We start from the raw sequence: 13740 nt of genomic DNA on the forward strand, positions 1-13740 counted from the left end.
TACACACAAATTAACTTTTAGAGAATCCCTTAAAACAGGAAGGAGCACAGAGCAAGATGTTTAGAGATGGCACACTACGTCTTGGGAGTTAAGGTAGCTGAAGGTGTCAATGTGAAGTAATCAAAATTGAATTGGAAGTTTGTAAACATATAAGGTACGTGGTCTGAAGCTGAATTCAGTTCAAATAATACATACCGGTAGTTGCAAGAAAAAGTTTGTGAACCTTTTGCAATTACCTGGTTTGCTGCATTACTCATAATATGTGGTCTGTTCATCATGGAATAATACTACATCTTCCAATAATAGACAAACGCAATCTCCCTAAACTAATAACACAAACTGCACTTTTCACACCTTTCTTGGACACACTGATAATTATTCACAGCCCAGGCTGGAAAAAGTACAAGAACCCTTCTATTTAATAACTGGTAGAATCTCCTTTAGCAGCAGTAACCTCCACCAAACATTTCCTGCAGCTGCTGATCAGACTTCCAAAATGGCAAGGAGGAACTTTAGACTATTCATCCAAACAAAACTGTTTCAGGTCATCAATATTTCTGTGATATCTTGCATGAACAGCCCTCTTCAAGTCATGCCACAGCATCGCAATTGGGTTAAGGTCTGAACTCTGACTTGGCCATTCCAAAACACAAATTTACTTCTTTTTAAATCATTCTGTTATTGCTTTACTCTTGGGTTTCAGATCATTGTCCTGTTGCATCATCCAACTTCTATTCAGCTTCAGATAATGGACTGCTACCCTGACATTCTCCTGTAAACTGCCTTGATACAATTTTGAATTCACTGTTCCCTCAATGACTGTAAGCTGTCCAGGCCCTGAGACAGCAAAGCAGCCCCAAACCATGATGCTTTACAGTTGGGATGAGGTTCACATACTTTTTTGAACTTAGACTGTGATTGTTTAAACGGTGTACTCAGTATTGAGGAGAAGTCCAATTGTTTGTGTGTTATTAGTTTAAGCAGATTGTGTTTGCCTATTATTGTGACTTAGATGAAGATCAGATCACATTTTATAAGTAATTAATGCAGAAAACCAGGTAATTGCAAAGGGTTCACAAATGTTTCCTGCAAATGTACAATAGCCCTGTAAAACACAAGAGCTGCCACAGTGAAGAAAGGAGGCAAAGCAAGTGTTTGTGGTGGAAACCCATGACAATGGTTTTGGTTTGCTTAATAGTAAATTGGAAGAAATTTCTGCTTAACCAGTACTGAATGTCAGCTTATAGGTTTAGAGACAGTAAAATTGTTTGAAGTAGTGATGGCGTACATCTAGAAAATGATGGACTGTCTTTGGAGGATGTTGCTGAGAACATGACGGAGATGAGAAATATGAGGGGCCAAAGTTGGTTCTGCATCATAAAACATCATAAAAATAGTGGAGGAGGAGGAAAATGAGGCACCAAGGATGACTGCCTAATACAACTGGATAGATTTGAGAGTAACCAGAAAAGTGCTGTATTACTCAGCTGGATATGTGGGAGGAGAATGCAGTCAAAAACAACAAAGCTGCAAACTGATAGACTGAAAAGAATGAAAGGGCTGGGGGAATGATTAACCTCCAATACTGTAACATATGACATCGTCTGCTTTGGTATTGAGTCAAAACTAAATCCAAACAATAGCTGTAGAAGTGAAATATAGATTTTAGATTCACAAAATAAATATTTCCATTTAATATTGCGCAATTTACCTGTGTCCATTTGTGGTTGTCACTCGTTATTGCATGAACATCACAAATTAAACTCTACAGAAAAATACAAAGTCATAATAATTAGAAGTCAGGTTACTAGAATGGATGAACAGGGTAGGCTATTACATTCAGAAGCACATTCAAAGCTGTAAATTATTTTACAAATTTTAACCTTGAGCTTTTTAAAAAGTATAATGTTCAAAACAATTATATGTCAGTACAGAAAACGTCATGATTTATCCTGCTAGGCTGAGGAGTTTCAGGACACAAAAATGAATTTAGTTATCTGGAAAACAAATTAAAGAATGGTGGGTAGAGAAAGAAAGGGAATCTAAAAAGGGATTCAATCTCAATCATTCAATAGCCTTGACAGGAATGTCAATACATCATTTTTCTTGAGAATATGAGCCATCTAAGATGGGAAGAAAGAATTGCGAATATAAGGAAGGGAGAATGTAATTTCTAACAGCCACAATTTATTACCTGCATCGTGGGCCGAAGTAGAACATGCCTACTTTGGTATGTAAGTGCTTTCATATGACCAGATTGCCTATAATCTCGTACTTCAGCTATGACACATCCACAGTGAAAAATATTCACCTAAAAGGGAAACAAAACTTTCCATGAAAATTTTTAAGTTTATTGAGTTCCTGAAGTAATGTTGATTTTAATCAAAAATAACACTGAAATGAGTTTGCACAATTCACTATTTAAATTAGTGGTCCAGATCTTGCTTACTAACAGTGAGTAAACCATCTGTGCAGAAATCAAACACCAACTCTCAGTGCTATACATATGCAGAAAAACAGGAAAATCAAAAAGTTGCTTTTCCACTTGCCATGCTTCTCCAAAACTTGTCTACATCAGCATCTTGCTAAGAGTACAGATTTCAGATATGAGAAACGGCTATTAAAATAGCCCAAAAATATTAAGATGACTGCTGTACGCAAGTTAAACAGATAGTTTTGCTCAATGACTTTGATCAAAGTTTCACAGTCCCTTTATCCATTGATCAGTGTACTTAGGTGATTGGCTGAGGATCCACATCAACATACTCAGTGGCCACTTTATTAGACACACCTGCTTGTTAATGCAAATATCCACGCATCCAATCATGTGGCAGCAACTCAATGCACAACCATATGGTCAAGAGATTCAGTTGTTATTCAGGCCAAACATCAGAATGGGTAAGAAATGTGATCCAAGTGATTTTGACCTTGGAATGATTGTTGGTGCCAGAAGGGTGCTTTGAGTACCTCAGAAATTGCTGATCTCCTGGGATTTTCACACACATTCTCTAGAGGTTACAGAGAATGGTGTGAAAAATGCACACAAAAAAATCCAATGAGTGGCACTTCTGTGAGTGAAAACACCTTGTTAATGAGAGAGGTCAGAGGAGAATGGCCAGACTGGTTCAAGGTGACAGTAACTCAAATAACCAGGTGTTACAATAATGGTGTGTAGAAGAGCATCTCTGAAAGCACAACACATCAAATCTTGAAGTGGCTGGGCTACAGCAGCAGAAGACCACACCGGGTTCCACACCCCGACCTAATAAATTTGCCACTGAGTGCAGATTCAAAGTTTAAACTTTTGATGCCCCTTACTCATCAGTTTTAGTGCCAATGGCAGATAGTTTAGAGGATTAACTTCGTAAGATAATGATTTCTAGACATCCAAGCAGACAAGTATCCAATAGAAATTCTTACAGTGGCCTGGCTCAGCCTCCCACAATTGCATAGAAAAACAGTTGATATTTACAAACTATTCTTGGTGCAAAATGATATATCCAAAAGTGTTACACTGTTGAGTGATAACTAATTGAATTGAATGGTATACTAAGCCATAAATATTGATTCATAACCTTTCTGCTGCTCTCTGCCAAAAATGTCAAATTTCATTAGTTTGGCACAACATTGTGGGCCAAAGGGCTCATTCCTGTGTTGTACCTCTCTATGCTCCAAATGTAATTCAAATTACAAAATAAAAATATTTGATTTTTAAACATGTTTCGTATATCGTTTTTTATCTTAGCTTCATGTATGATCGAATCTTTGTTACAATCAATTTTGGAAAAGCAAAAGTCTATGCATAAGCTCACCTTCAATACCTGAAACAAGCACAGTGGCATTGCCACTCTGTAAAATCTCGGCCAATTTTTGTACAGTGATAAAGGGACAGCCTTTGAATATCTCTCGCATTCACAATTCTACTGGAATTACTTTGGACGTAGTTCCTACTCTTATACAATTTAGCTCACCTGAGATTTTTCCAAAAGATCTACAAGAATTGGTGGAAGCTCTTCTGCATCCAAATATTCCAGCAGTTCTCCCTCTTCATAAGGCAAACGGATTGTTTCTGAATCTGAATTTTTTTTTTACAAATACCAAATAAGATATTAATACTCTAAGCTTCAAAATATATGCAGCTCACATTTCAGAAACCTGTGTAGTCATTGCTTTCGTCAACCAAGTGCATGCTAATATTTTATCTATTCAGAAGAAACACAGTACTAACATTGCATGGATAATTTCTCTAGGGATAATTTATTCATCACATATAATTAACAACAAAAAATAGTTAATCAGTGGTACCTGAACCATTTTTCCCCCGAAGCATCAGTGAATAGCCTTCATTTCCTGGATATAAATTTACCACAAGACATGACACTCTTTCCTGCATTACAAGTTTTTCCAGCAAGTTGACATTTCGCCTTAATTTCTGAAATCAGAAATCCAGATCATAAACAAACATTAAATTCCATTTGAAGAGAATAGTTGTATATTACCACTTACAGAACAATATACACAAAATGCTGGATGAACTCAGCAGGCCAAACAGCATCTATGGAAAAAAGAACAGTCAACGTTTCGGGCCGAAACTCTTCTGTAGGACTGGAGAAAAAAGCTGAGGGGTAGATTTGAAAGGAGGGAGGAAAGGAGAGAGAAACACCAGGCAATAAGTGAAACTTGGAGGGGGAGGGATGAAGCAAAGAGCTAGGAAGCTAGGAAATCGATTGGTGAAAGAGACAGAAGGCCATAGAAGAAAGAAAAAAAAAAGGTGGAGGGGAGGAACACCAGAAGGAGGTGATGGGCAGGCAAGGAGATAACATGAGAAAGGAACAAGGGTATGGGAAATGGTGAAGGGGGAGGGATGCATTATTGGAAGTTTGAGACATTGATGTTCATGCCAAAAGGTTGGAGACTACTCAAACGAAATACAAGGCTTTGTTCCTCCCATTCCCTAGCTCTTTGCTTCACTCCTCCACCTCCAAGTTTCACCTATTCCCTGGCATTTCTCTCACCCTCCCCCCCCCCCACCTTTCAAATCTACTCCTCAGCTTTTTTTCTCCAGTCCTGCCAAAGGGTTTCAGCCCAGAACATTGACTGTTCTTTTTCTATAGAAGCTGCTTGGCCTGCTGAGTTCCTCCAACATTTTGTACATGTTGCTGGGATTTCCAGCATCTGCAGATTTTCTCTTGTTTGTGATTATATTACTACTAACATCAGGTTAAATCAAGGACATTAAAATAACATGTAATAATGCTCAATTATCATATTACTTAAGTAATTCTGCTGCTTGTTCTTTTTTCCCCTCTGAATTTTCTCTCACAACTCCCCTCTTAAACACTTTGCAAGATATTTTTCTGCAAACAGTTTGTCAAATTAGCTTTTCATTTGTGAGCCTTGATAAGGAACCTGAATCAATCATTCAGAATCTCAACTCTGTTTCAGCATTTGATTACATCAAAGCTGATATGCATCTGCCCATCTATCTTTGCAATATTCCTCACCTTAATTCTATATTCAATATATCCTTGCCCGGTGAAAACCTGAAAGCCTCAGTTTTGAAATTTACAAGTTCAGTGGCATTAACAGATTTTCATTGCTCTTTGGGTAAAATGACATGTGTCATTACCTCAGATAAATTAAACCTCAATTCTGTTTTGCCCCAAATTTGTATTCCACTGTCAGATAAAATAGGATATCTCTATTCAAACAACAAACTCTTTAATCATCTTTTAAAAATAAATCCTATTAAATCAACCCTCAATCTTCCACTGTCAAGAAAGTCTACTCAATACAAACTCATTTTAGAATGTAAGCTCTTAATGAGAGCTATAGTTACTTCAGAATCCACAAATTCTTTGCATGAAGGATTTCAAATACCATCAGAAGCCCGAATTTTAGCATTGTTGTCGTAATGGTTTTATGGTCAATTAACAGGATCCAGCAGTTGACTTCAGCTAACTCAGGAATTCAGCTTGATCATTTGAACCTACATTGTTCATCTAAGCAAATAGTCATGCAGTATTCCAAGTTCATCTTATTCAACTTAGAAAGAAATAAATGTTGAAGATTTATAATATTTTTAAAGATAAAAGCATTTAACAATTTCATATTTTTCTTTTAATTTAGAGATGCAGCACATAATAGGCTGTTCCAGCCCAACAAGCCCTTGCCGCCCAGTTACACTCATGAGACCGGTTAACCTACTAACCCATGTCTTTGGAATGAAGGAGGAAACCACAGCACCCAGAAGAAACCCACGTGATCATGGGAAGAACGTACAAGCTCCTTACAGACAACAGTGGGAACTGAACTTGGGTCATTAACATTGTAAAGCATGCTGCCTCAATTAATTTATATTTACCATTTTGTACAGAAACAAATACTACAGAACTAAAACTTCTCTCTACCAGTGAAGTATTTACAAAACTTTCATTCATGTCTCACTGACAAAAATGCTAAATTAAAACTGATATTTTTGATGGTCCTATAAATTTCTTTATGAAAAATTTCAAGCAAAACCATGATTGAGAAACCATAAATGGGTGCATGCAATATGAATACCTTCAGCTCTGGTTCTTTTTCACATTCTTCCATGTACAAATCATATAGTTTCTGATGTACAGATTTCCTAAAGTAACACATTTTAAAAGTTCAGTTATTTCAATTTTGTAAGTCAAAAATATCTTTAAAATATTTTTATTACAAAATACTACCTTCCACTCGATGAATGCCTTCTTTTTGGAGGTCGCTGCCGAGCACATCCAATTATATACTAAAAATTTTTTTAAAAAATCATAGTTTATAATCAATAACTGGATCAGGTTAAGTAAAAGTGTAATAATACACAGCAGAATAGATGAGTTACTGTAAATAACTCACCTCTGCACGGTCCAATGCATACTCCAAAGCGTGATACTGCAAAAAAAGATGCTTTTACTAAGAAATTCTAGAGAAGCAAGGCAACCTGAAATCCACTGTCATCAGTTCTGAAAATCCTTTCTTTCTCAAATGGTCTACTGTCTGATATAGGGTATGCCAAATTATTGGCTATCCAAATAATAGATACATTATCTTAAAGGAAAAAGAATCTGAAGAATTAAGTTCTTCAGAGATTCACAAGAATTTCTTGTGCATATTGTTTTCCTCTACAATATGAGAGGAAATTCTGAATATGAGAAGGCACAATTTTCCAAGTGATCCACTGGCTTCAGTAAAGAGAATTGTTTCTATTCCATTACCAAATTATATCTACAGGAAACAGAATAAGTGTCATAATGTGAAACTAGATTATTCTTATTTTCATCAACACCAAATTGGAATGTACAACTAAAAGCAAAAATCATAAACATTAGGATTATATTTAACATTTTAAAGGGACATACATCATTTTAAAGGGAAAAGAATTCAAAGAATTGGGTTAACATTCACCAGAGATTCACAAAAATTTTTTGTACATTGTGGTTCTCGACAAGAGTTAGTCTGAACATTGGAAGTCTTGGAAGAAACAAGATAACTGATTACATTCCCAGCCTTCTGTAATTTAAAGCTAGTTTAAGAATTAAGAAACCAAATTCAAATTCAAACCAAATTCAAAGTATGAAACTACAAGGCTGCAACAAGTCCTTCAATGTGCTAACTTATGGCGTTGACTGAAAACATATCTTATCAACAAGTGCAAATATAACATGGTCGAAACAGATGCACTAGTGCCTGCAAGTAAATTTATCTAATAAAAGGGGACACAAACTGGATATTGTTTTGGATGATCAAAGGTTTGGTTAAAGGTTTTTAATTAAGGAAAATGCTGGACAAAATTGAAGAAAGTACAAAACAGGTAGCTGTTGTATCAGTGGAGCAATTTAGTGCAAAAGCAACACTGGTAGGGAAGGTTAATGAGCTGACATGGTACAGATAGAAACTGTTATCCAATTGGAAGTACGTGGTCTTTCTGATAATTTCAGTATCATTTCTGTTAAATAGGTTTCCAAGGTTCAGCCAGAGTAGCTGGAGGAGATAGAAACAAAAGTGCAAAATTTGTAATGACATTAGTCTTAACAATATCTTACTGAAAGTTGCAATTTATCCAGCTTGAAGAAAAGACAACCTGTCTCAGAATACCATGGGAGTGGATCGTTTGAGACAGTTTATGGAAAGGCAGAGTAGAGCACAGTCAGTGAACGTACAAGTAGGCAGTCTGTGGATAGCGTTACTGTGGACAGTATTGGGAGGGAGAGCCCCAGCAGTGAACTATTTGGGCAAAGGAGCTACTTCCAGGAATGATTTTGTTTAAAATGCATACCTTTACCTGAAATTGGTGTATAAAATCCTATATTCAAATCAGTAGATGAAAGGATATCAAAAACAAGTTTAACTTAGCAAATCAATGATTTTTCTGGTATTCATTGATCAAATCAGTATTTCTCAGATTTCAAATTTTTGTTACAAAGTTTCAGCATATACAGGTCCACAATCCCTTATCTGAAATCCTCGGGACCAGTTGCATTTCGGAATTCAGAATCTCTCATTGGTTCCGGAGCCCACTGCGGATGCCAAAAAGCACGTATGCTCAAGTCCCTTATTTAACCTATCTCAGTGTGATGGACTTTAGGACCCGGCGGAACTCCAGACCTATGCACATCCTCCCGTATACTTTAAATCATCTCTAGATTACTTATAATACCTAATACAATGTAAATGTTATGTAAATAGTTGTTATACTGTATTGTTTAGGGAATAATGACAAGAAAAATATTTTATTTCCAACAAAAACATTCAATAAAACATAAAAATATATAGCTTCAAACGAATCAAATCAAACACATTGTAAAAGACTTATTGGAATAAATGTAGAAAGAACATCACTATCACTATAAAACTTCAGTAACTTGTCTTTCTGTTTCTTTAAATCATATACAGTGGTAGTTTCGACACCATATTCTTCAGTAAGATGCCACACAGATACTGTAAGATCAAGCTTCTGCAATAACTCCACTTTCTGCATTATTGATAATGATAGATGCTTCCTTCTCTTTTTCTCATTGTTACCCATAGGGGTATCTGCAGCTCCTTTTGACATTTTCACAGTGAAATTAAACACAAAGTCAACAGTGAACACAAAATATCAGTGAACAGCAAATGCACGTGTAACCAGTACGAGCGCTGAGCCACAACTGACTTCTGGCGACCTCTGCTAGCGCTGCCACGTTACACCTGAGTGACGTCAGCTGTTGGCAAAAAAAACTTCAGTTTTCGGAGCTTTTTGGATTTCAGAATTTCGGATAAGGGACTGTGGACCTGTACTACTTTTTTACTGCTTGTACAGCTCATGTCAGTTCCCAGTTTAAGTAGCACTGCCCATGCAAAATAAACTAGTAGCTAAATATTAAATTTTAAGGTCAGATATTAATTCTGCTTTTTGTAGTACACTTTATTGATTATTCTAAGTAAGGAATGACACTATTTCAAAATTAATTGATGAATTAAGTATAATTCTTGAAAAGTTTTTATCAAAATAATTCCTTTACCAAAGTCAATTTATATGTAAGAATTTTTTTTGAAAGGTTAACTAATTAGCAGCTATTTCAAGTTAGTGGTTAACAATAAAGTTTCTTCACTGGAACAAAACTCACCATTATGAAGGAAATTGGGCCTTGGGTATTAGGAGAGAAGTTGTGAATACAGACAGAAAATCATGTTTCTCCAAAGGATCTTGAATTCTGTTGAAAACAAAGATAATTTAGCAGCGCTTTCACAAAGTATCAATAATTGACTCTATTTTCCTCAAGGTTTACTTCCAAAGCCTTCCTGATGAGTGGGTGTAGCCACAAGGTAGTGGAGGTTTGAAATCAAAGTTTTCCTTCTCTGAGATGAGCTGCCAACTATGGCTGACGAGCTCCATCTGCCTGATGTAACTGGTTTTAAAGCAACAGTAACCCACCTTTGCCCCTTCTGTCAGTAGAAACCGTTCTGTTGTGCTTAGCAGGTAAGCCACACATGAAGGCCTTGGTATTCAGAGGCTACATGTCATTGGGAACATTTAATAGGTAGTTGGAGCCTAATCCTACTACTTGCCCTGGCTATGACAAATTTAAAGAACCTTGGAATTAAGCCACATTTTTCTGACAGCCACAACAAAAAAAATTCTGGTTAAAGAAAATGAAACCAATGGGGATTAGGGATGCTTCCAAAGGATGGATTTCTACCCAAATTCATCCGCCTATAAAGATTCTGTATTATCATTTATGTTGTCATTTAACTGTCTTTGCCTTTTAACTGAACACTCAGTATCTGTATCACACTACTCTCACCAATATTCCTCCACTTCTTCCTCCTTTTAAAACTTTTCTGTTAGCCCACCACTCGAGTATATGAATGCATACAGAATATTTTGTCATATTAAACATGCTTTCTTAAGATTTACGTTGAACTGAATTATGGTTCCTCAAGGACAGATTTGGACACACATATGTAAAACATATCAACACTCCCCCCCCCCCCCCCCCCCGCTTGTCAATATATTTGTCAAATTTGAAAAGTGCAGGATTATCATTTCCAGAAAGCATTAGGGCTTTGTGTATAGCTAATTGATAAGAAATTTAAGGTACTCAAGTGTATAAAATTGGAATTTATGGAACACCAACTTAGCAAGAGTCAGGATTGATTTCCAGTTGCTGTAACTGTGAGGTATCAGCTCTGTTAACTGTGCCACACTGCTTATTGAATGTGGCAGCAGGTGTGAGGGACCAAATGGTATACTCCTGCTTAGACTTCTATTCCTCATACTATCTTCCAAATTTCTCATCAATTTCACAGTAACGCAGTCTGTTTAAGAGCTGTTGCCCCCCCACCATGAAATGCACAACTTCCTGATTTCTACATGTCTTTCTATGAACCCTTTATTCACCCAACATCAAGCATGTAACAAGACCGCATTGAATCAAGCCTTTTGGACCAACTCATCCACGAGACCAAGGTACCCATCTAAGTGAGTCCATTTTGCCCGTATTTCACCTGCATCCCTTCAAACTTCATCTGTCTAAATTTCTTTTAAATATGGTTATTACACCTCCCTCAGCCATCACCAGGAGAGGGAAACCAGAGGTCCATGAGCCAGTAATCATCAGAGGATCAGAGGTGGAGAGGGTCAGTAACTTTAAATTCCTGGGTGTCACTATCTCAGAGGACCTGCCCTGGGCCCATCATATAAATATAATTGCAAAGAAAGCACAATAGTTCCTCAAGAGTCTGTGGAGATCCAGCATATCATCAAAAATCTTGACAAACTTTTATAGATGTATTGGTGGAAAATGTGCAGACTGACTGCACGTTATTTATATTTGCATTTGCACAGTTTGTTGTTCATTGATCCTGTTTACAATTACTGTTCTATAGATTTACTAAGTATGCCTGCAGGAAAAAGAATCTCACGGTTGTATGCAGTGACATGCATGTACTCTGATAATAAATTTTACTTTGACTTTACTTTTCCATATACATAGCACCACTTGCATGAAGAAGTTGCCCCTCAGGTCCCCTTTAAATCTTTCCCCTCGTACTTAAGTTGGATGCAGAGGGCTGAACATCCCCTCTGCATCCAACAGAATCCATATCAGGTTTAATATCACCGGTATATGTCATGATGTGTGTTAACTTTGTGGCAGCAGTACAACACAATACACAATAATAGAGAAAAAACTGAATTAGAGTAAAATATATATTAGTTAAATTAAATTAGTGCAAAAAATTGAAATAATAAACTAGTGAGGTGCTGTTCATAGTTTCAATGTCCATTCAGAATTGGATGGAAGAAGGGAAGAAGCTGTTCCTGGATAGTCGAACGTGTACCTTCAGGCTTCTGTACCTCCTTCTTGATGGTGGCAATGAGAAGAGGACACGTCCTGGGTAAAAGGGATCCTTAATGACCGATGCTGCCTTTTTGAGGCATCTCTCCTTGAAAATGTTCTGAATACTATAAAGGCTAGTGCTCATGACAGAGCTAATTTTACAATATCTGCAGCTTACTTCGATCCTGTGCAGTAGCACCCCTCTCTACTCCCTGCCATACCAGATATGGGTCACAAGAAGTGAATAAAACTCAGAATAATACTCAAGCGATTTTGTATTATGATGGGTTGTCAATAGCAGGAAGTATGGCAACTGAACTCTTACTAAATGTCTTTGAAAGTAAAGATATTTTATTACTCATGTCTATAATTTATTTAGATCTACTTGAAATTATTTAAAAATTAATTTATTTGGGAACTTAAGAAATTTTAAAATAATAAAACCAAAGTAATGCAACCCTGTGACTAGAACAAGTATATCAACAGGACAGATTCTTCAATCGGAAGGATTCTGGTATGAGAAGAAATTCAGCTCAGTGTGTCTTTAATCTCCATAGTTTAGTACATAAAAGGTGATCACACTGAAACATACAAAGTTCTTACTGGGCTTGCTAGGATGGATCTTTTCACTAACTAGTGAATTTACAACTAAGAGTGTTAGAGTCTCAAAAAATATCAATTCAGGAAAGAGATAAAAAGAAACTTCTTCAGCCAGAGGGAAGCGGTTTTTTTTTAACAACTTATAACCCAAACGACCTACTTCTATTTTTATGACATTAGTCTCTTTCATAGTAACTTGCTCAGAAGTATTCTCAAACTCTTAAATTAGATGCAACAACACGCGATCGCCAGATAATTTCAGACCTCAGTTTGGCTGAGCTTATGGTCAAGTCCCAGATTTCTGAGGGCCAAAATACTGGTAGTTCCTTTCCTGACTGGGCCCATTCTGTGATCATAACATTCCTGTCCACGGAGACACAAGAGATTGCACATGCTGGAATCTGGAGCAGACAAAAGGAACTGGGAAAACTCAGCGGGATAAACAGCACGTTATTTTCCGGACCCCATCTCAAAAGTCTCAATTTCTCAGAAGGGTTGACTGTTCAGGTGTAACGTAGAAACTATCGGCACATCAATTCAATAACAATCTTACAAGCAGCGGACGTTTCTATAGTGTGGTGTGTGTACATGTACCTTCATGAGAACTGTCAGCAACTAGTTTATGTGCTCTCTACACCAGTAGAGGCCGATGAGACCCGATGAAGCGTTTCCACCCACTCCGACCTGTAGAACAGGGTGGAGGATTCGGCCGCCTCTCCCAGACAGGTCACTCAGAATTATAACCTCAGTCGGAGGCGCCCACAAGCCAGCGCCCAGAATCCGGTGCAATGGCACCGAGGGGACAACCAAAGCTAGACCGACAGTGCCGGACCCCCGCGCCTCGGCCGCTCACCCACCGTCCCAGCACAATCGATGCAAAAAGCTGACTTGCCGGTTCCCGTGCCATCGCCGGCTATTCGCGGAGATTTGGAGCTCTTGGCTGCCCGCTTTTTTGTTTGTAAATATTTAAATCCGGAGCCGTTACTCGATTTAACAAACCACCAGCCACCGGGCGGCCATTTTCCGCCCGTGGGACCAAACTTCCGGTGTGGAGGCGGAAGCCGGGGCCGATCGCGGCAGGCGGGGTGCGTACCTGCCCGGTCCTGGGGAACGAAGCGTCAGCCTGCCCCTGACTACCAAAAGCAACGAAATAACGTTGCAGAAAGTTTATGGAGCTACGATAGGTGCAGGGTGGGCTAATTAACCATCATATGGGTTATGCCATTAAGGTGGAACGAGTGCCGAGGAAATTTACGTTAATGTTACCGGGACTTGAGTGACTGAGTTATGGACA

General features: G+C 37.8%; 1 protein-coding gene across 14 annotated transcripts in view; it reads right to left on the reverse strand.

The window, feature by feature from the left end:
* supt20 (SPT20 homolog, SAGA complex component) overlaps positions 1 to 13494 on the reverse strand; it is a 56025-nt gene extending 42531 nt beyond the window's left edge. For 12 of the 14 annotated variants that reach the window (XR_012098756.1, XM_073043917.1, XM_073043916.1 and 9 more), the window contains exons 1-9: positions 13339 to 13494; positions 9633 to 9719; positions 6883 to 6918; positions 6717 to 6775; positions 6565 to 6631; positions 4306 to 4432; positions 3972 to 4075; positions 2195 to 2311; positions 1712 to 1765 (exon numbers count right to left, since the gene is read on the reverse strand). Coding sequence is in view for 13 of the 14 variants with exons in the window: in XM_073043917.1 (XP_072900018.1) it covers positions 1712 to 1765; positions 2195 to 2311; positions 3972 to 4075; positions 4306 to 4432; positions 6565 to 6631; positions 6717 to 6775; positions 6883 to 6918; positions 9633 to 9635 (567 nt within the window). In the remaining variant the exon portion in view is untranslated. Of the gene's footprint in view, positions 1 to 1711; positions 1766 to 2194; positions 2312 to 3971; positions 4076 to 4305; positions 4433 to 6564; positions 6632 to 6716; positions 6776 to 6882; positions 6919 to 9632; positions 9720 to 13040; positions 13207 to 13303 lie in introns of those variants that run through there. The other 2 variants (XM_073043906.1, XM_073043907.1) reach the window with 2 other exon arrangements.
* Positions 13495 to 13740: the final 246 nt, after the last annotated feature.

The sequence above is a fragment of the Hemitrygon akajei genome, chromosome 4 (genome assembly GCF_048418815.1).
Source record: "Hemitrygon akajei chromosome 4, sHemAka1.3, whole genome shotgun sequence".
In the NCBI taxonomy this organism is placed as follows: Eukaryota; Metazoa; Chordata; class Chondrichthyes; order Myliobatiformes; family Dasyatidae; genus Hemitrygon; species Hemitrygon akajei.